The sequence below is a fragment of the Poecilia formosa genome, unplaced genomic scaffold, assembly GCF_000485575.1.
Source record: "Poecilia formosa unplaced genomic scaffold, Poecilia_formosa-5.1.2 Scaffold5, whole genome shotgun sequence".
Taxonomy (NCBI): Eukaryota; Metazoa; Chordata; class Actinopteri; order Cyprinodontiformes; family Poeciliidae; genus Poecilia; species Poecilia formosa.
The window spans coordinates 4,976,519-4,999,245 of NW_006799944.1; the positions used below are offsets into that span (position 1 = coordinate 4,976,519).

At 39.9% G+C, this 22,727-nt stretch overlaps 1 protein-coding gene across 8 annotated transcripts; it reads right to left on the reverse strand.

The window, feature by feature from the left end:
- Positions 1-58: 58 nt before the first annotated feature.
- trpm6 (transient receptor potential cation channel, subfamily M, member 6) lies at positions 59-22,499 on the reverse strand. Of its 8 annotated transcripts, none has more exons than XM_016677964.1 (41): positions 21,026-21,371; positions 18,826-18,905; positions 18,600-18,638; positions 16,377-16,563; positions 15,851-16,064; positions 15,217-15,341; positions 14,941-15,112; positions 14,577-14,751; positions 14,026-14,149; positions 13,871-13,943; positions 13,037-13,137; positions 12,802-12,936; positions 11,944-11,991; positions 11,075-11,209; positions 10,859-10,978; positions 10,400-10,674; positions 9,957-10,185; positions 9,187-9,339; positions 8,952-9,089; positions 8,717-8,845; positions 8,367-8,618; positions 8,106-8,280; positions 7,259-7,370; positions 6,961-7,157; positions 6,695-6,827; positions 5,733-6,174; positions 4,740-5,033; positions 4,394-4,664; positions 4,209-4,306; positions 3,978-4,080; positions 3,635-3,681; positions 3,468-3,532; positions 3,350-3,375; positions 3,170-3,220; positions 2,947-3,012; positions 2,547-2,845; positions 2,346-2,428; positions 2,035-2,240; positions 1,886-1,937; positions 1,617-1,729; positions 59-534 (listed from the first exon to the last, which is right to left on the reverse strand). In XM_016677964.1, exons 1-41 carry the CDS (start codon positions 21,026-21,028, stop codon positions 446-448), a joined length of 5,829 nt encoding a protein of 1,942 aa, XP_016533450.1. In that variant the 5' UTR covers positions 21,029-21,371; the 3' UTR covers positions 59-445. The 8 variants fall into 8 exon arrangements, with proteins under 8 accessions (XP_016533450.1, XP_007564533.1, XP_007564540.1 ...); XM_007564471.2 differs by having other exon boundaries at positions 11,944-11,997; XM_007564478.2 differs by having other exon boundaries at positions 11,944-11,997; positions 21,099-21,369.
- Between the last annotated feature and the right edge of the window lie 228 nt (positions 22,500-22,727).

Here is a 22,727-nt window from a genome sequence, read left to right on the forward strand (position 1 = left end):
TATTGCTTTTGTAGACATTTTGTTGTGGGAAGAAAAAAAATAAATAAAAGAAATTATATGGGTGCATCTCTGTCTCTCTTTTTTTTGTTATTTTTTTAAGTCTTACGTTTTGATTTTTTTTTTATTTGAGCTACAACAATTCACAGTGTGCAAGCTTACAATATTTCAATTATTTATTCTTTACAAAAAAATTTAAAAATGTCTTATATGTCATGTAGTTTTCTGTTTCTTTGCATTATATTCACATGAATTATGAATGCACAATATGAGCAAGTTTTAGTCCAGTCAGAAACATCTGATGGCAGACTTGGCTCTCTCTCACATATCAGGCAGTTTACATTGTAAACAGAAAAAAAAAAGGCTAACATGGTTTCAGAAAAAAAAAACATCTTTGGTAGAAAAAGTGCGTTTGAGTGTTATTTTATCTCCTCCATCGTTCCTCGGTCTACGTCTCGTCTTCATCGCCCTCTTCCTTCCCCGACTCCGGCTCTGCCTCGCTGCTGTTCCCGCCGCTGCCTGGGCGCCTCCTTAAATCTGAACAACAGAAACATCAGTTAGCGACACGCCGCTCCAATAACGCAGTCATTATCACAAGAAAGAGAATACTGACAGGCCTGGGAGGAAGTCCACACATCCAGCATGAATAATTTGGTTTGATTTGTTGGGAGATATCTTGGAGAGGACACAAGAAAAGGAAGAGCAAACACGACGCACCTTTGAAATATCAAAACAACTGTGTCTGAGTGTTTGCCTTCGTGTGTTTGTTTGCCGGGCTTGTTTGTTTTCGAGTGCGGTTTCTTTCCGCGCCGTTATCCTCTAGATGCCGGTGTCGGGTCTACCCAGAGACATTAATTAATAGCTAATCAAAGCTAATGTCTCAGCAGCACATTGCCAGCACAAAGACATGATTAATACGTAATCAAAGGCCGCGCAGCACAACGCACAAAGCAGGGCCCACCCCCATGCCTCAAACGCTACTGTTGTTAGAGAAATAAACGAAGACTCGCTGCTTAATTAGCTGGCTGCTGGTGCGCGCCGACTTCATTTGAAGTTGTCGGGGATTTCTTTCAGAGCCAACTTGGCCTCGTGAGTGACGACAGAGAGGTGACATTCAAGTAGGAAAAGGCAGATGTGACAGGAAGCAACACGGTGATGCAAAACAGCCTATCTAGGGAGGAAATTTATTTTCTTAAGTATTCAAACATCACAAAAAACATATTTAGTTAATATAATGCTTTAAACTTTTCCCCCTTGATCATCATGATGTTTTTTTTTTGTCTGCTGATGTTCTCTAGCAAAGCTCTGAGGCAGATTTATGCTGAGATGAAATGGACCACAGTGACTTGTGGATTTTATGAATGGGAAGGCATGCCAAATATTCCAGATATTAACAATGAATTTCACTTTTGAAAATATGTTTTCTTTAACTTAAGAGTTATGCGTTACTTCGTGTTGGTCTATCAGGTAAAATCCAAATAATATAAATTGAAGTTTGTTGTTGTAAAGTGACAACATTTAGAAAAAACGTTCAACACTTCTGGAAGGCTCCAGATTTCCTGACCCTTACTTCTTCTTACAGCTGCTTACTGATTTAAAAAATTTGTGACATTTCTGACCTTTTAGTCCCAGCCTGTGGCAGCAGAGGTTGCAGGAGTGTTTCTGCAGGAAGCCGTTGATGGCAGCGTCTCCAAGGTTATCGGGACCAAAGAGCACTTCACCCCTGCTACAGCTGCAAAGGGGTCGGACAGAGAGTCACAGTGTGAAGCGGAGAACTGGTTCGTCTGTCTGCCTTCAGTTCGTGTCAGAGTTATGAAGCTCCATGTAAAAAAAAAAAAAAAATGAACACTCTTCTGAAACCACATGTTGCCATTTTGGATTTGTGTACCTTTGGTCATCTGCCATGATGACTGTCGGATCAGTCAGCTCCTCTCCCACTCCTGTCAACCACATAAAGGAGAGATACAAATAAAGAGGGAAGAGAAAAACATAATGCATTTGGATGTCATAAATAATCAAAAATACTAAAACGCTTACCTTGTATGTCAAGCACCAGCATTTCTCTGCGTGAATACTCGTATGTCCAGTGGGAAAAAGCCAGCAGCATGTCCTCTAATGAACAGCAGGGGGCAATCTCTTCCCCTGTGTTGTTATTGTACTTCCTGAAGTTGCCGATCAAGTTTCTCTCGATAGTCAACCACTGGCCGTTAGAATGCCGAAGCACCAGAGAAACATCTAGAAATCTAGCAGAAAGGGAGCAAGGTCAGTTCATGCAGACACGTGCACTTACAGGTGGGATTCAGAGAACACACACACACACACACACACACACACACACACACACACACCTTGGTGAGTGATGCATATCTTTGGGTTTGATCTGGTTAAACACCTGCATCATCTTCTGCGCTGCTCTCTGCTGCTGGATCTCCTTCAGGATGTCAAACATGTTACATATTACAAAGCTAAAGGGAATATAAGAGCTACTTTTGCTAATCTTTCAGCAATGTCTTGCTTTAAATGCTCCAGAGATGGTTCTGGAAAAGTACCCTCAAACAGAGCTGCAGCGCGGTGCTCCCATGAAAGTACCTCTGCCAGGCACGGATCACCTCTGGCTTAAAGGCTTTGACCACGTATATCTGACCAGGCTGGAGCACGTCCTGCTGTGCCCAGGTGCACAGCATCCTGCTGCCCTGCCGGAGACCGCCGTCCAGGGAACCCTCCTCGCTGGAGAGTGGCTTGAGCATCGCAGACTGGACCCGCGACGACCAGGAAGAGACGGAGCTGGACTCAGGTTCAGCTTTAGAGCAGACTTCCTCCAAAAAGTAGACGCTCACTTCTTCACCTCCTGTGAAAACAAAAAAGTTAATGCAGTGAAAAGGTAGAAAATAATAATTAAAAAAAACATGTAATGATACTATTTTTGTTTGTCAAAAAACAGAATTTTACCCAAAATGGAAACAGGAGTAAACGGGATGCTGTGAGCCAGTCTCATCAGATTGTTCCTCTCCATAGCTTACAACACAGAGACAGGTACCATCAACACAACAAATAATGAAGCAATAAACGTAGAAAGAAATAAAATGGTATACAACTAAAAATAAGTTTAAAAAAAACAACATCTTTTAAACTTGTTACATAAAAAAGTGTTAATATATTATTTTCATAATACCTGAAAAGTGTGGGTACAGATTGTCACTGGACTGGAAGGAGGAACTCTTGGCTGCAGCACGCAAAAGAAAAAAATAAATAAAATAAAACACTACAACATAAATCCAACATGTACTAATAATTATACATAAATAAACAACAGCAGCAAAATACACAATAAGTGTGAAATGATAAGAAATACCTTCTGGAGCAACTCCGCTCTGCAAGCTACAAGAGAGATGTTAAATATATACATCTATATTCATATATATTTGGATATTCCAATTAACTCTGAAAGAAAAGCTGAAGCGGAGACTTACGAAGACCTGCGGCTCATTGATTTGGCCCAGCTGCTTCGAGTTGAATGAGTCGAACTCCACAACTCCTGAGAAACAAAAAAAAAAAAAAAAAAAAAAAACATCCTTCAGGCGTTTACTGACATTTCCAGCAGAGACTCGATATAAACCGAAGCTCAGGGAGGATTTACCTGATGGGAAATCACCTGCTTCTGCATCAAATCAGTGGGATCAAAATCTGAAACAATATTTATACCAAAACTCGATTTTTACAAAAAAATAAATAAATAAATAAACAGCAAAAATAAAAATCATATTCATATATTAAAAATAAATTAAAAACCTCTACACCTAAGTGGACATTATTCACTAATTAGGCCACTTCTTCAGGCAACTGGTTCCACTGGATTTTTATTTCAGTGTATCAGACGTTTTATTTAGAATAAAACTTTCCAGAAGCCTGCGTCACTTCTCTTCCTGTTCACAATAATCCATTACTTCCAGCTGGTTGTGTTGGTGAATGTAGATCCTTACTGAGCTGACTGAGGCTGGTTGAAGCTGACCAACACGTCGGCTCTCCAACAAACCTCCGCCGTTTCCTCCACAAGGCGTCGGACAAGTGGGACTCCAGCGTCTCCTGTTGTCAAGAAACAGGCGAGAGAGAGAGAGAGAGAGAGATGGGAACGGAAAATGAGATTTATGATTAATGCTTGTTAGGAAAACTGTTTTATCGTGAAAAGAGGTAAAAATCAACAGCGTGATTACTGGATCTGGAATGCTCGCCTTTATCTTCACTGTCTTCCTGTTGTGGATTTTGCCTCTGCTGTCCAAGTCTTGAGAGAAATCTGAGGATTTTCCCCATTCTGCAGAAACAAAGCATATAACCTGGAGAATTCGGTTGCATGACGGCATAATCACCCGGAACGTTAAAGTGGCACAAGGAGTTTTACCTTGGCTCTTGCTGCAGCGTAAAGACGCATCATTCCTCAGGCCTCTTCCGTCAGACATGTCCTCCTTGTCCGTCGTTTCGTCAAGAGATGGGAAAGATCCCTTCGTCGGGCTGAGAGGTGCACCAGAAAAAGCGATGTTCTCCATGCTGGATGAAAGAGACCTGCAGTACCCATATGGACGCTCTCTGGGCAAACATGCCCACCTGGTGGGCAATGGGGGTTTTCTCCAGTGACTGGAATGCCTGGATGGAAAACTCGGCTGACTTTCATCCTGAGAAAAGTCGGGAGAAACATCGTCATTGTCAGAGTCAGACACAGTTAAACAATTACTATAGGCCACAAATACCTCCAGGTTGGTTACATCTTCTTCTTCTTTCTCTTCCCTTTCAGCATCCTCTTCCCCTTCTTCAACTGAAGCTTCCTCCTGACTGGGATACAAATGTGTCCAAGCTTTGCTATGCGCCGTCCCGAACGGTTTGGGTGAAATGGGAGACCCGCAACGGGACGACTCAGGGGTTTCGGAGGGCGTCTTAGTCCTTCCGCCGCCGAGGTTACACTGAGAGGAGGAAACATGTGACCCACGTCCAGGGCCTCTGAACCAGTTCTCACTGGGATCTTCAACAGGCACAGACCTGGAGTCCTGTGGAAAATGTGTTTGTTTAAATTATTCTTTACATATCATTTAGTGTGGGAGTATTTTGCTGTTTCAGAGATGAATCATAAAGACCCAGTGTCTGTAACCTTTGTATTCAAAGGAGCCATTTTGCCTCCAGTCCAGCTAAATAAAACTTGTTTAAGACGGCAAATATTCCAAGATTTTTGGGAAAAAAAGAACTGCTTATAATTTCTGATAAATTTCTACTATAAAAAAATCTGTTCTCGCATCCAAATACTTTTCTATCTTTAGGCTTTAAAAGAAAGAAAAATGTAAAATATTTGCAATAAAGCGGTTGGATATATTTTATTCTATGACATGTTGATCTTTGTGGAAAATGCAATTAAAAACTCCCTTATTTCCTCTAAAGTTGATACATTTAAACTTAATGGAAGCCCTTGAAATAAAAAGTTAAAATTTTTGATTGGGCACACAATCATGGCCTATGAAGCTGATTCTGTTTCTGAAAAAGCAGTTTCCAAATGAATTACAAGAAGAAAGACCTAAAATTATTACTGCTTGTTCTGGAGTCATTTAGTGCAATTATTCCATCAAATAAAGTTGAAAAATGCTAAAATCTGCTGTTGTGTCTTTATTTAGCTATTAAGAGAAACTGTGGAAGGTGAAAAGAGCGACAGGTTTAGACAAACTAATTTTATCCAAGCTCGCGATGTAGCCACCCACCTCTTTAGCCGTTTCCTCTCCTGCCTCAGGCAGTCCCTTTTTTCCTGCTCTGTTTTCTCTCACTCCAGCATGGCGGTCCTGCGATGCTCGTCGACTTCCCTCAACAGCAGACCCCTTCAGCAACGAGGGCGGCGTGCTTTTGCAGGCTTTAATCTCCAGGCGGCGCACATTAGAAACATCACAGTCCTCCGCTCCCCTGTGAGGGAGGGTCCAGCTGTGAGGGAGGACGTGACGGGATGCCGGTAAAACGTGGCGACACTGAGCCAGGCGGGCCTCTTCCTGCTGAAGGCTGTCGGAGGCAGAGAGCAGAGTGAGGGTGTCCACAGCCAGCACAGAGAGGTCCTGAAGCTGACCAAGCTGACCGTCCAGCTCCGACAGGCTGTCCTGAATGAGGATGACCTTCTCTGAGACCTCCCCCACCGTCCCACACATCTCATCAGCTCTAGTGGCACAAAAGCAAAGACAAATGTTGATAGTTAGCAACAATGTAACAAGGTTTGTGGCATGACCTGACTACTACTTTTAAAATCAAATCAAAATCTCTACTCAAATTTTCAGCAGTTTGAGTAGAGGGCTTGTTTTTTTTTTCACAGGGTTTCTGCAGTTTTCACAAACTCAAATTTAAGACTTTTTAAGTCTATTATGAATGGAGTTTCGACCTATATATACACAGAGAAATTTACAAACTTTGTCCGGTCAAGTGGCGATAAATTTGCACTTATCCAAGATACAGGCAAAAAAACTGAGCTAGCTAGCAAGGCTATATTAGCTGCTAGTTAGAGGTAGCTTTAAACGCCTCAAGCCACACAACACAACGAAAACGTCTGAATGCAATTTAGCGGGAGGGAAAACTCAGAGGAAAAAAAAAATTCATAAACTTATTTTTTGAATGAATTTAAGACATTTTAAGGATGTGCGGATGCCCCGTTTCACACCAGCAGGCAGCTTAAAATAAAGCAAACCTCTCGGCTGTGGCTCTGATTCTGTTTATGGAAGTGCTGTGGAGATCTTCGTTCTTCTTGTGAAGGTAGAGTTCAACACATTTCTCCTCAAACTCATACAGCCTCTTTCTATCCTCCAGGCCCAGATAGAGTTCTGGTAAAAGTAAATAAAAAAAAAAAAAAAAACAGGAGAAATACCATTTGTGGTGCCAAGATGCATTTTAAAAAGACAACTGCAAACTTATCCCCTCTCTCCCCGCAGCACTGTGCATACTGTTGGTACTCACTGAGCCCAGAGCGCCTCTCTTCCTGCTCAGCATCTCCACTAAATCTCCTGTAGATGCTTCTGACAGCAAGAGCCACGTGACTGAGCAGGATGAGCGGCGGGGGCAGCCACGGCCTCTCCTGATAGGTCCTTATGTAGCGATAGCGGTTGTACTTCCACAGTTTGTTGGATATTGAAGCCATTTCAAAATAGATGTTGCTGTTAGGGACGACATCATTTTACACACTGCTATTTTTTTTTTTTAAACCAGTATATATCTATGCATGCATGTATTTTTGTCAGTGCAACAGGAGGCTCACTTGAAAAATGCAATGAGGATGTTGACCATGATGATGTACTGGACAAACATGTAGACAGCCTGGAGGAGCGGTGACAGGAAAAATGCAGGAGGACAGGGATCATCACCACATGCTGTCAACACACAAACACATCGATGTTACACTGGTGGGAGTCAGCATGAAAATACACAAAAAAACGTAAGGGAAACTTTTCATTTAATCACACATATGCATGATTTAAACAACTAATTTTTAAAATTGAAATCTGTGTCAGCAAGTGCTAAATCTGAACTGACTGATGAGTAATGGAGACTAAAACTTAAATCTTATTGTTTCTTTAGGAATAAACAGGGTAAATAATGGGCATTAGCTGCAAAAAAAAAACACTAATTAAAAAATGTTCTCCAAGTGAAGTAATAATTATCAAGCAAAGTAAAAGGAGGGCTGATAACGTGAGGTTGACGTGCATCATTAAATCTACAACAAAAGCACTGAGTAGGAACAGAACTCATATTTTAACCTATCTGAATAAACAAATGCCACCTTGATTTTCTAAAGCAATGTGTTTAGATATGTAAGTTTTACTAAAGAAAAACTTGCATGTTTTCCCTTTAGTAAAACATGCAAGGCCACAATAAAGCCAACCACGGTTCTCCAAGAAAGCCATTATGAAACTATGAGTGTCAAAGTTCTTGCAAGATGAGCAACAGTCAAATGTGTCATCTGCTGTTCGACTAATTTAGTATCTACGTTACGTTAAGCACTCCAAGAGACCAAGTAGTCGATTTAAAATTATTTTACTCACTTTACAAAATTGGGCGTATTCTTTTTTTTTTTTTTAATAAGTGCTAAATTTTGATCCACCTACATTCAAGTTCTCCAGCATACACTTCCCCAAAGATCATCCAGTATGGCTGGAAGACAATATCTCGAGCTAGACTCCATGATGGCTCGTGATCTGGTGACAAGATGGCCTGTCTGGACACACCGAAGCTCAGCAGCACAATGGCCATCATCACCACAATGAAGAACATGTTACTGGTCTGGGAACACAAACAGGAAAGAAAAAGAAAGGCGTCACAAATGCTACGGCATTATCCTTTAGTAGCCAGACGTGGTCTGTACTCACCATCTTGGTGATCATGGTGAGGTAAGGACCAGCATGCTGATTGACAGCCAGAAGATCCAAAACTCTGATGAACCAGAAGATGATGTCCAGACAGTAAGCAACACGTCCTGCAGTCCGGAAGGGGTCGGCATGGCAACGCATCGAAAGCCCAACCAGGAACAGGAGGATGGCAACAAAGTCGGATTTGTTCCAGTACTCCGAGAACCAAACCTTCAGCTTCTGCCTCAGCTTTCTAGGCTCAGACATCAAAACCTAAAAAACAAGAGTCTTCAGTGCCATGATGTTAACTTTCATTGTACTGCAGCTTATAACTGAAGCCTGCAAATGAGGAAGGATGCAGGATAACTCACCTCTCTGGTTTTCTCAATAGCAGAGGAGACGATGTAAAGAATAACAAACCACTCCTGGACACTTGGCTGGTCCTCCATCTTGACCAGGACGACGAAGGAGAAGAGCATCAGAAAAATCAAGTAGGACATCTAACATGAGACAGAACACACTCAGTTAGATTTCTTCATTGAATGGATCAAAAACATCAAATGGGTAAAAAATAAATAAATAAATAGTAAGATGCACATAACCTACTGTGTGAAACCAGAACTTAACAACAGGAGCAGTGTAAAAATCATAGAGTCTTGTGATCCACGACAGACACTGTTTAAACACAGCGGACAGGGTGGACTTATTGCGGAAGGGGAGGCCTCGCTCTGCATCCCGACTGTCCTGCGACATGAGACGAGAGAAAAAAGAGGGCAAGTGGCGAGAAGTCAGAGAGAAAACCTTATAGTCTGGTTTAAAAAGTTTTGCACTGGCATCCTACCATCTGAACGGATCCCTCAGGGATAGGCAGCGATTTCACAGACTCGAGCCCAAACAGCATTGCCTCGTGGCTCTGTGGTACGTGGCACATTTCAGCCTTGCTTTTAAACTCCAGAAGCAAGATGGCAGGCGGCAGGAGGAGGCTCAAAATGATCTGCAACACAATGTGTGTATCACAAATAATTAATCGATTGCTGAAATAATTGTCAACTAACTTAGCACAGATTAAGTGAGATATAGACTCAAAAAGGACAATTTGCTGAACAAAAACAACACACTTGGAACGGTAATTAAGGTAAAACTTTACAAAATATATGTACATTTTGCATTTATGATGAAAAACCTTTTTTGTCTGTAAGCAACTCTACCCACTTTTAGCTGCAAATGATCAAGTGTTCACTAAAGAACTGCTATGTAATTTTTTAAAAATTATTATTTACTTATTTGCATCGTTTAATGAATTAAAAAAATTATGTGAAAGAGGCTTAAGTGGGTAAATAGAGAAATCTGTAGAATGTGCCACTTTTTTATCTGATTGATCAATTAATTGTCAGAATAATTGATAGATTTACAGATTACTAAAGTAATCGTTAGTTGCAACCCTAGAAAACTGTTTTTGCCAGGATTGTGGTTTTTTTTGTTTTGTTTGGTAATAAACATAATTCACATATAATTAAACTTACTGACTCATAATGGTATTTTGAAACAATTATGAGATTCCTTTAAATACCAAAGACAGGGAGCTAAACTATCATCATCCGTTGTGTTTACCTTCATAAAGGAGTTTTTTCTCATGTTGAGCGGGCCGGTCCAGAGATCCGTGAGCAGAGTCTGGGTGCAGGAGTGCGACACAAATGGTCTATGACACGAGGAGACGGCCAGCTGCAGACAGGTGAAGTGACTCCACGCCTCCATCTCTGAGGTTAACAGTTTCATGGCCATTTGCTCGTTCTGCTGAAAAGCACAATCTAACACATCCACAGCCAGCTGCCCAAACTCCCTGGTACACACAGAGAGAGGCCAGACATGCAGGTTTTCAGTGAAATAAAGCTTATACTGCACGCCTGATTTGGGAAAAGTACAACTGAACCTGAACATCAAACACTAGAATTCAATTTCAAATAAATTTATAGCATTGAAGGAAGGGGTAGCCATTTTAAATGCGATTCATTTTACAGGAAGTGGTTTCTTTTCACTTTGCTCTTTACACTCACAGTGAATATGACTGGAATCGCTCTGCAACGTTGTCGTCCATGTTGCTCTGCCGCACCTCGAAGGCCATCGAGCGGTAAAGCTTACAGCCCACGATGGCTCTCGCCAACGCTTCCTCCCCGTGCTGCCACAAGAACAGCGCCATCTGCTGGCGCTGCTGGAGGACGGCCCACACAAACAGGTCGTTGGAGTTGAAAGGACACGGCAGTAGAGTGGTGCCACAGAGGCCATGGGTCAACACCACCTGATGGCTGCTCCCCGTCGACTCAGTTTGATCCTGGGAAGACAAAATGGACGGATGAGGGAAGCAATGGAGGACATGAGGGAAAAAGGTCGAGGGACTCCACCAAGAATGTGTCACACAGAAGCATTAAGACTAATCAGTCTTCTAAACTGAAGCTGAACGTCTTATAAAACAGAACATGTGATGAGATGCCAAAAGACAGAGTAGATTCACCAACTTTGCTTTTATAGGGTTGGGCAGTTCTGAAGAAGTGAAGGTCTTGGAGACTTCTGCTTTTCTTTAAGTTCATTCCTCGCTTTTGGTTAGTAAAGGAACCAGAGCTGAAACGTCTACTGTCCTGCAAGCAAATAACATTTTTTTTTTTTTTATATATCTCATAAAGATCTTAGTAGATTCTTTACAAGAGGGACATAATCTAAGTTTTATTGCTCACCTTGGACTGAATGCAGCTGTAAGCAGCTCTGAAGTTTTTTCGAGTGTAGCTGCTTCGATAGGCGCCTCCAATGAGGTATTCAATCACCAGCCCCATGTCGATGAGAGACAGACGGTAACCTGTAGGGAGAGAGGTCTACCAGCACAAAATGAGAGGTGAGTAATAACTACAGAAGCCTCTCTTTGGGTAAAATAAAATTGAAATCATTTATTTCAGTAATTTAACTCAAAAAGTGGAACACGTACATCATACGGCTGAACACAAAAACTGTATATTTTGAGCATTTACAGTCTTTTGGTTAACATTTGATGATCATGGCGTACCGCCAAAGATAACCAAAAGTTTAGTTCTGTGAAAATTTTATTATTACATCAGATGAAATAAAATAAGGATTTTTAAGACAAAAACATCAGCTGAGGAATACTAAAAAGTCTTAATACTTTCCTCCAAGCTCAAATAGATTTTGTTTCACGTCTTTAAACCCTTTTTGCTTGTTCACACTTTTCCACGTAACTTTCCGATTACATAATTGCATCATCTGTGAACAAGCAGCTTCTTTAGCGATGACCTTCAGTGTCTTATTCTACGGGTGAACGGTGTTCATGTCTTTCTGGTGGATAACTGCCAAGTCAGCAGTCTTCTTCCCCGTGATCTTGTGGGCCATAACGTAACATGCCTGTATGAATTTCTTTTTCTGTTTAAAAATGTAATAAACTTCTAAGATATTAAATTTGGGGATTTTATTAGCTGTGAGACACAATCATTTAAATAAACAGTAATAAATGTTGAAAAAATTTCACTTTATGCACATACAAATCTATCTGTACAACAGAACATCAGATGTCTACATGTACTAGATCATCACTCACTTGTTTTGCATCTTCAACCAGGTGCTGCAAGAAGCGCTGAGTCTGACCCTGTGGCTGGAAAAAAGATGTTTTGTTACACTTAAGAAAGAGAGAGAAGAAAAATAAAAAAAACAAGAAATCCCAAGAATACTGGCAGACAGCAGCAGCTCTCCAGATATTCATGTTTCATAAATGGACCAAGAGCTGTGAATAATTGACAGGCTATAAAACACATGAGATAAAGAGAGTGTGGAGCAAAATACAAGTGTAAGTTGTCCACAGGCAGCTTTTTCATTTGAGCATCAAAGTCAACAGCTGGGAAAATACCCTGGATACGGCTGACCACCCTGAGCAAACACTTACAGCGCTGCTCTGATTTCAATCAAAGCTTATATTTTCACATCTGTGTTTTAGTCAAAGTAAAGAGATTGGATTTGTTCTGTTTGAAAAACAAACAAGGGGCTCTGGGAAAACTAAGAAAAAAAAACAAAACAGCGAGACAAACAGTGGAACCGTGGTGCGTTGCTGTTGCTTTCAAATAAAAAAAATATTCTGACAATAGGTTTTAAAACAGGAAGGAGGACCGTCCACGTAATCAAATTTCATATTTTCACCTCAAGTCTGTTTCCAAACATCAAAAACAATGTAATCAAAAAAAATGATGATTATTAAAATAATTTTAGCACATTCTGCTTTGCAAATATAGCCTTAGTTGGTTAATTAAGTAGAGCACAATAAATTGATGATTTTGGTATAGATCGAAATAATTGTAATTATGTTTTTCTTTTCTATAATCAAGTAGCCCTCTTGGGAAGACAAAAGTATAAAAACAAAGGAAGTATCATTAAGATTAAAAAGGAACAGATATAGTGTAATCACCGAGTTGTAGAGCTCCTCGAGGCGATCCACGGTGAGGAAGCGGCTCATCGTCATGCCGTTGTCAATCAAGAGTTTCACAAAACTCACACGGTCCATCACCAGAGAATCCAGCATGGCTTGTTCCAAGGAACCCACCTGACAAAGCATATGATATGATTTTAATCAAGTAGATTAACGAATAAACCTGATTAAGGTCAAATTCATGGCATGAACTCCTGTCTAGAGCCGGCCTCACCTGCCAGTGCTGACCATACACCAAGATGTCTTTCTGTGCGATGTCAGCCCGGTCCCAAGCCAGAGCCATACTCAGCTGCTCTGACGGACTGGCTTTGGTTCCTGTTTTCCATTCAACAAAAAATTTAAAAATCCAGCAGAACACATTTCAATGCATATTTATTTCAGCAACAGACTTTTTTCCAGCTTATATATCGACGTTTTAGGAACGAAAAAGCCTCAATCCAACATAGATTAACATTTAAAGCAACAGGATGTAACTTTAATAGAAAAAATATGTTTTTTTTTACATATTTTGTTAAAAACAAGTAATCAGAGCCAGAAGGAGGATCACCCTCGTGTATGCGCTGCTCACACTCTCCCCCTTGCTCACTGCTATGCCACCGCATCTTTCTGACAGTAGAGCCTGTCATAAATGCTCAGGCGAGTTAATATGGCCAAAGATGATGGCGGATAAAGAACGACGAGTTCTTTCTCTGTTGCATTTAGCAACACGTGCACAAGATTGATTGACAGAGTTAAGACACGCCTCCTTAAGCTGACTGGTTGTTTCTGGCTAGGAGCTATGCATTTATTCAGCTGGAAATGGCAGCACTATGAGGAGGTGGAAAAGCTTAGGTTTTTCCACAGATTATCTATCTCATATCATCATGTTACAACATAGTAACAGTTTTAACAAAAGTGTAAAAAAAAAAAAAAACATTTCTGTTTAAAAGTTACATAATGTAGCTTTAAGTGAGTCAGGAACTTGAAACATACAAAGTTGCAATGTGTTCCTGTTGACTTATTTGCAGAAGCAAGTCTATAATAGTAATCAGAAAGAGAAAACATGCACCCTTAAGAACGGCAGTCAAAATGGCTGCATCAGTTGCCATCTGCTCGTCAGCCTCAGAGTCAAAGATGGTGATCTGTTGGTCAAAGAGGCGATGATGACGATGCTGTTTGTGTCTTAAACCAAACCAAGCCTATTTCTGTAAGAGCTTTACTCACCGACTCTCTGTGATCCATGCACTGCTGGAGTAGAGTGTAAAGGTGAGCAGCTTCGGTCCTCTCAACTCCGAACACATCTCCAATCCTACCCAGAAAGTCCTCCTCAATATCAGCATCCAGCTGCCTAAAAGGGATGAGAGTCAAATTACAGCGAGTTGCAAAAGACAAACATACAACAGAGCATACCTGTTGAGTAAAAAAAAAAAGATATAAGGTCTTCAAAATGTTTAAAAGTAAAAAAATATATGAAAAGCCTTTGGGCTGCATTTTCAAAAGTCACCTAATTAGCTGATAGAATCCATTTATTTAATCTCAGTATAAAATGAGATGTTCTGGGACGGCTCCAGAGAACAGCAGAAAACAAACAGCATCATAGAATAAAAACTAAAAAGAGTTTGTATGTCTTAACGTTCTTTGAAAGAAAATTAGCATTGTCCAAAGCCATTATCAGCTGGTAAAAGTTTGATCGATGCACCTAATAACTGGTTTAACTTTACACAAGCTAGTACAGCTACATGGCTTCCCACTTAAAATAAACATTACCTACACACCTATCATTAGCAGTCTGCTTGTGTAAGAAGGCGAAGAGGTCTGCAGCCTTGCCCGACCCCTCAAACACAAACACTGGCACAGGGGGCGCACTGCTAACATAATCCAGAACTGTTGATACAATGGCGGCACTTCCTTCCACCACCACACACAGCACAGGCACTCCCTGGTTCAGTCCTGTGAGAAGGGGCAATAAACAGTCATGATAAGAACCGAGTCAATCCACTGAACTTCGAAAGGATGAGCGAAGATAGATACAGCCTGAAATTAATAAAATGAACACTGATAAAAATGTGCTGCTATATGTTTTGCCAGAAAGACGATGTCCCATCGTACATATTCAACAAGGCAATGACATGAACTTACGAGGATGAATCTTCAGTAGCTGGATTTGTTTCTCCAGTTTTCTCCTGAGGCCCTGCTGACAACCAGGTTTCCCCAGCGTCCCGTCATCCACCAACAGAAAGTGGGAGTGGAAACCATTAAGGCAGATCCTCTTGCTTAAAGGGTTGCCCAGTGGCTGGTAGGGTCTGAATACCTGAGCAGGTGTTGAGTTAACATCTCACAAAAAGGACAACCATCTTGCTGAGTAAAACATGTTCAGCGTTACGCTAGAAGGAAGGAAACAGATTTAGTACTAACGTCTCTGCCGATGAGGTCCAAGTTGTTGTCGATCATTCCCCACGATGTGATGCCAATCGTGTTTCTCTTCCTCAAGTCGTGGCCTCCAAATAACTTCACTGCCTCACCCACATACTTAGACACACCTGGAAATGCAGTGCCATGCAAAAATACTCATTTTTCTTTAAACTTTTCTAAATGAAAATAATGCAAGATTTTCAGAGCTTTTATAAGACTTCATTTCTGAAACGTGTGCTGTGCCTTTTGTCCAATTAATAAAATATCAAAAATCATATTTGCACTATCACAACATGCCTTTTTAATAAATAAATATGAATTAATATTGGGTGCACATATTCCTTGTTACCTTCGATTTATTTCCTCGTAAAAGTTCAATGTTTCAGACTCAAGGTGCACAAAAGCTGGTGGAGACGATCCCATGAATGCATTACCTAAATACTGGAAGTTATAGTTGCAAAGAAAAGTGGTTCTAAAAGGACTAATTAAGGGACTGACTGATAAAACGATGAAACACATTGAGGTTTATGGATATAAAATCACAAAATGTGAAAAAGTTAAAGGGTTATAACTGCTTCTCCAAGGCCCTACAGGTATTTGCATCATTGTCTTAGAGAAAATCGATTCCTGTACTGACCTGTATTGATCCCATCAGTGAAAATCCACGCCCCTGTGCTTATGGCAGCCGTGATGAGCCCCTTACTGAAGGCCTGGTTCACCTTTGGGGGCAGAATAAAATTTTCTGACCCTCCGTGGACCGTCAGCAGTAGTTTCGGTCGCTCCATCTGCCATTCCCTCAGCATCAGCTGGAGCAGCGCCTCTGGCTTGGAGTCCACAGCCACACGAACATACTGGAAGAACATGGCACCGCTCAAGAGCTTGCTGCGTTTTCCAACTGCTGCTCGCAAAGTTGTTTTGTCACTACAGCAGATAGCATCTTTGCCGCCACAAAACACCTTAAATCTGCTTCCATCATAGCAAACCAAAGTTTACACAACCAGCAACATCTGCACTTCCATCTCACTCAGACTAGAGAAAGCATCTACTTTTATAGTTAAAGCTATTTTTTGTAAAAGGAAGATTAATCATAATTTTTTTTTAACATTGTAGTGTAAATTTAGTAAATGCTGGCAAAGAAAACCACAGTTAATGGATTTACAAACCTTGGCGCGACAGACCCGCGTGGCAGTGTCTTGAAAATCTATGATCCCATAGGCGTTGGTAGAACTGGCCTTTGTGTGAGCCTCCATGGACCACTCCTCCATGCCCTGTTCTGGACTGGGACAGAGGGAAATGGGAGGACAAGACTCCTGCCAAGAGTGCTCCCCCATCAAGCGGCCACAGCAACATCTAATCAATGAAAACAAATTATGGGATATGTCAGAGCACTTCATCATTAGATCTGACAAAGACTGTTTGAGAAACATCTGTTTTACATTACAAAATCTCAGCTGAGCAGCTGCTTTCCTGATAAATAGATCCACCATCACCTTAGACATTCCAGTTTTATGATTTACTTTAGGAAGTCTGTGCGCTCTGATGAATTGTGGAGCTAAATGACACCAAAATGCTCAAATCTCACAAATACATTTAATTATCTGCAATGGACTGGCAACTGGACTGTCCAGGATGATTGGTGCCTATCGGTGGAGATAGGCACCAATCATTCTGGCGACCTCGTAAGAATATGCATGTTTAGATAATGGATGGATGGATGGACATTAAATCATTTAAATATTTCCTCAGTAGATTTTTATATTGCTCTATTTCTATTATGGTTCTGATTCGCATACAGACAAGATGACCTATAAAAAATAAAAAAGAGTTTATTTCCCCCATAAAGGAGCGTCCTCTTAAACGTAGATTTTATCTACTAGTCAAATACTAGTCACATTTCATAAGCGAAATTTCTTTCGTTCGTTATTCCCAACGTTTGATATGAGTCATTTACAGGAGAAACCAGTCATGGCAGCTCTGTGATGTAACTGAATCAGTAAGTCAAGTAAGAAAAAGGCCAAAACTGAAAGTGCAAAACATTGATGAGGCATGACGATCAGCACCCAATTAGACCCACGATTCAATGGTTTCAAATGACCTTTAATGACTGAAAGTGGCTTCAGTGACTCATTGTAACCTTTTTCTGATTGACGTTAGCAGTTTTTCATAATAGTGTTGAGGAGATGAGGCCCAGTCCTCCATACAACATTGCCCTGACTCTCCACAGAATTTAAATCACACTAAGGATCTGGACTTTGACTAGACCACTGAAATAAATTGGGGTTTTTTGTTTTTTGGGGGTTTTTTGCAGCCAGTCTGTTGCAGATTCAGTCATTTAACCCCTTCATGGATTTGGTTGTTTATAACCAATTTTCTCAGGTTTTATTTGAGGGAACTCAAATAAAAGCTCCCTGCCAGCAGTAGGTCACTTAGTTATTGCCTTGATCCAGGGTCAAATGTCATGAGAGTTAACTAGTACTTAACTAACACTAATATTTTATCATCGTCACTAATACAGTCACGATGATGAAATATGACAGAAAGAGTTTATCCCTTTAAATACTAGTTAGTAGCATAACTGCGCTCCTACACAAGGAAAGAGCACTGTAAATGTAAGTTATAATATGTGATGTTTTTGGGAGTTCATATTGAAAGTAAGGTTTTCTTATAATATTTATCTTAGATAGGCTGCTGCTCAAAATGTTCCTTTGCGTCCTTAGTGATTTTGGTACAGTTATGAACTGAATAAGTGCTGTAAAGAATAAAATCACACCTTATTTTCTAAGTGGTATCTGCAGAAATCTTCATTACTGCAAAGATTTTTTTACACATTTCTGTCCACAACCAATTTTTTATTTGTCTGTTTTCTTTGTATGCTTTTGTGTAAAAAAAAAAAAAAAGTGTCAGAAAGACGAATACTGAAGCGTAAGCGTGTAACAATATGTTGCTAAAGCAAAGTAAATCGTTGGCATACATTTTAAAACCCCCAGCTGACTAAGCCAGACTGCAACAAGTACTCCCCCTTTCCTGTCTCCCACCCTTCCTCTTCACCTCCCCTGGTCCTTGAGACTACATATTCCTGTTTCATTGTGTTTATAATGTTGCCAAACACAATTTATTTTTAAACGCATACCTTCTCTCATTTTTTTCACATCATCTGAACAGTCAATAACTCATTGACTAACTGTAGTTTGGGGCATTTTGAAAATAGTGCATCAGTGAAATGGAAAACAATGTGGGAGCAGTGCAAATACAGCAAACACAGGAACAGTACAAATAAACAGAGGGCAGTGAAAACTATGAGACAATCAAACAAGAATGCCAATGCCACGTGGGCAGCCAGGTGGTGATGCACAGTAAAATATTAACTAAAAATTTGTAAGTAATACCTGATCAGGCTTTGGCACACTTGGCATATTGGAATGCATCTGAAAGAAACAGGAAATAACACATTATGAAATAATCAACGTGGTTCCTGGAAAAAAAAAAGAAATGGCTGCCAAGTGGTTCTGCTCTCAGGATGACGTTTATTTCCACCCACCAACGTTAATGTTATACTACATACATTCTTCTAGGAATCATAAAAGCCATCCATGCAGCCAGTTCACAGTTTACCTGTGTTGGTCCCAAGAGGAAGGGATGAACTTCACACACTCCCTTCTGAAGAAGCTCTCCTCAATCCAAGATTTTCCCGTCTGAAATAGGAAAATATACAGTTGAGATAATATAAACGACAAAAAAGGTCAAGCAGATTGTCACGGTATTCTCATCTTTGCTGATTAATTTATTCTGGGGGAAAAACAAACGACTTCCTTCAGGGAACAAAAACCTTTTCAGTGAAGTTCATTATAGTCAAACAAAAGCAGCCGTCTACGGCTGAACTCAAGCTTCAAGTCCTTCACCATCAGACTTCTCTCCCACCAACAGTGAAACACCACAGAAAAGTGAGCGACAACCCCCACCTAGCTCGACTCAGTTTCTCCAACAGATTCAACAATAGCAGCAAGAAGCAGAGCTGTGTTCATGGGAAACATACAAATATCCCCTTCCTGAGATTAGGCCACATGGCTGCGGAGCTGGTTTACTCCCACCCAAAACAGAGTCTGACTGTGTGAACACTTAGCAAAGGCCCTGAAGCGTAGTTGGGTTTCAGAGAAAAGAGATTTTCCAATAGATAAAAAAAAAAACCTTAATACAAGCGCTGCAGCCTCAGAACACCACAAGAGAGCGAAAACCAAATTCACTGAATTACTAAGTTATTTAGAGCAAGGAGTTGTATCAATTTTAAGTTATGCTCATTGGTGACAACATAAAAACAATATATTGCTATATAACTTAAGGAGACTGCCTAAAAAATTTCTCAACTATCTGTACCAAACACTGCATGAACTATAGCAGTTTATCACTTCCTGTAACATTACTTCACATGACTAAACTTGCTATGGTATCCAAAATAGTTTCTAGGTTAAAGGACTGGAAAATGTTAGCTTTTAGTTTAGTGGAAAGAATTCAGGTGCTTATCTGATACATTTACTCTGCTAGAGATTTTGTATTAAATCAGCGGTTGTTCGAAAAGAATCACTATAGTCCCAAAACAAAAGAAACAGAAATAGAAGCCGAGTCTAAATATAAGGAATATTACTGCTACTACTACTACTACTACTGTTTAATTTTTTTTTCTTTAATTAATGCATTTTGATAGTATTTGTAAGCAACTGATTGTCATCATATATGCAGTTTTGATTTGGGTTTAATGTTTATTTTTACTGGAGGTTAACAAAAACTCTGTGGAGAAAGTTATACATTAGAGTGAAGGTGAAGAGTATAAATAATCTTTTTTTTTTTAACCCTAATTTAATATATTTTAAAAGGTTCCAACCACAAATCTAAAGTTTATACTTGTGGGTTAATAAGTCATGCTTAAGAGCCTAGAAATGTTTGTTCATTTTTTTCTGTTTCTTTTAAATATGCACATATTTATAACAATTTGTAGTTTAAAAAAAGATCCTACTTTACAACTGCACATTACTTTGAAATTGAGGATGTTAGTTTTAATAATACTACATGCTGTAAAGGGAATGTGCAGCAACATGTTGAATGTTGTCCCTGGAAGGTGTCCTACTATCAATATATTTTCTATAGATTCAGTGGAAAGTTGGGTCATATTGTGTCTTTTCTTGGAATCTCATAAATCGTGCAGCTTTGAAATCATAAAGTTTATAAAACCATAGTGCAACTTGTTAATGGCATTAAGAAATTACCTTAGTATGTTTACAAAATGTAAACAAAACTTCCCAGCCTGGATTTTGTCAAATATATATATTTTACACTCTATGCATTCAAATTTCTTGTTTTTGTTGTTGTTGTTTTTTTACACTTAAACAAATTTTACAAAACGACAAGTCATGGCAAGTAGAAGAGTTTTGCCGTCTAGCGTTATGCACATGCGCAATATTACGCGTCTGTACGTCGTTAATTGAAAAACTTTACCCTAAAGCTTACCTCCGCACCTAAAGTACATGTTACAAGAAATGCTTAAAGAGAAAATTAAACACAAAGTCCAGCAGACAGATTCTGGCTTTTCGAAGTTCCCTAAACAATTGCACTTCGCATCTCACTTTACCATGTTTTCGCTGCCAAGTTAAACTAAATTAACTTGTCAGCTAATAGCTGCGGTCGTTAGCTCAGAGCTAACACAGCTAGTATAGTATGGAACCGTATGGAACTGGTTCTGGACTCCGGTCAGAACACCGGTTGCAGAAAACAGAATCTCTTCGGGTGATTTACATGATTATCTTCCTCTTGCATAACTTACCATGGCTGTGCTCTGCGGGTAAAACCTACATAAAATGTTTTAAGTCTAACGGAGAACTTCTTTCAAATCCCACCTCTTCATCATTACTCTGTCGTTTGGGCTTTTATCAGCCGCTGGTCCAAAGGGCACTGAGCTTTTCCAAGAAGCCTTGAGGAACTCATGATCTCCTCCTCTTTCCAACACAACCAGGACTGTTCGACCTCCGGAGCAGAGCCGCGGTCCTCCCCTTCAAACCGCAAACATGCTTCACAGCAGCAGCAGGGGCAAAGAAGGACAGCTCTACGCCAACAAACATGTTACTCGATTGTTCAGGTGCAGGGAAGAAAAAAAAACAAAAAAAAACTCAACTCCATTTTCTGTTATCCCTTGAACTGTCCCTGACAGAAACAGTCACAGAAAAATAGTCACTTGGGCACTGAAAATTATTTTATTTACAAGAAAAACAAAAACAAAAAAACCTGATTATCAAATAGCAATAAACAAACAGTCCTGATTTATACACAAGTTCCTAAGTCACGGTGTTAAAGGTGCAGTATTATGTTAAATTGATTTCTTTTAGAAGCTTAACATCATGTCATAATATTATTCCCTCATCGAAAACATACTTGGAGTGCTGCTTTGATTCTTTCATGCATGTTGCACCAACTTTGAGGATGGAGCTCTTCCTCTGAGCTGCAGTCTCCAAATTTCAGAGCTTCTGCCTAATAGAACAGCTCTCCCACCTCCTACAGACTAGCCAGCAGCAATTAGCAAACACCTGGTGAAACTCTGCTGAGCTCATCACACAAGCTACTTGCTGGAAAAGTTTTAAGGGATTAATACAGGAGCTGTTGTGAAGACGTCCTAAGAAGAAGGGGTGTCAGAAAGAGCAGGAGTTTTTAAAGAAACAGAGGCCCAATTTCAAGGCTTTAAAGGATAATCTCAAAAATTATCAGTTAATTTCTCTTGCTAATTTATATCAAATATAAGTATGCTGTATATATCATATTTGATATATACAGCATTTTTGTAACGACTAAAGGTGAGATAGTCACTTGATTGTGCTACAAAATTTCTCTACATGTCTGGAAAATATACAATACTGAACCTTTAACAATGAACGTTTTAGCTGCGAGTCATTTAGATTCTCTCAATGTGATAACTGGGTAAAAACAAGATTGCTTCTTTGTATCATATTAATAGCAGAAATATCCAAAACTAAAATCTACAGAATCATCTTGAAGCTTATTTAAAAAAGCTTGCTAAACAGGTCGCAGTTTACCAACTGAACTGCAGCAATTCCTTAACAAGCGTGATGAGTCCTGACATTTCAGAACCAGAAATACTTCTAAACACCCTACTACTTTCTTTTGCAAGTAGTAGGGTAATCATTGTGAAGCAACAAGTTGGTGAGGCGTAATGTAGGTTTACTGTATGCTGCACAGTGCCAGTCAAGCGCTTTATTAGGCTTTAATAATCCCAACCTGCAAGAACTTTTTTTTTAAACCTCAACTAAGCAAACCTGTTTGTTTACATGTATGTATACATCTTTTCTTTTTTTCTTAATAAATCCAGAAGATAAAAAATTGTTAAAATCTCATATGAAATTTTACTGAAGACATTGTTACCATCACGTCCATATGGACCAGTTGGTTTATAAAATAAAACAGATTCTGCTCCTTGATCCAACCAAAGTGACTCAGAGCGACCTCTGCTGAGAGAT

What these genes read in the sequence shown, in the direction of transcription:
- trpm6 (XM_007564471.2), bottom strand. An exon ending in CGCGGGTCTGTCGCGCCAAG is followed by an intron (nt 16,065 to 16,376) that starts GTTTGTAAATCC and finishes ATGTTCTTCCAG; the next exon opens with TATGTTCGTGTGGCTGTGGA. An exon ending in ACAGCTGCATTCAGTCCAAG is followed by an intron (nt 10,979 to 11,074) that starts GTGAGCAATAAA and finishes ATTTGCTTGCAG; the next exon opens with GACAGTAGACGTTTCAGCTC.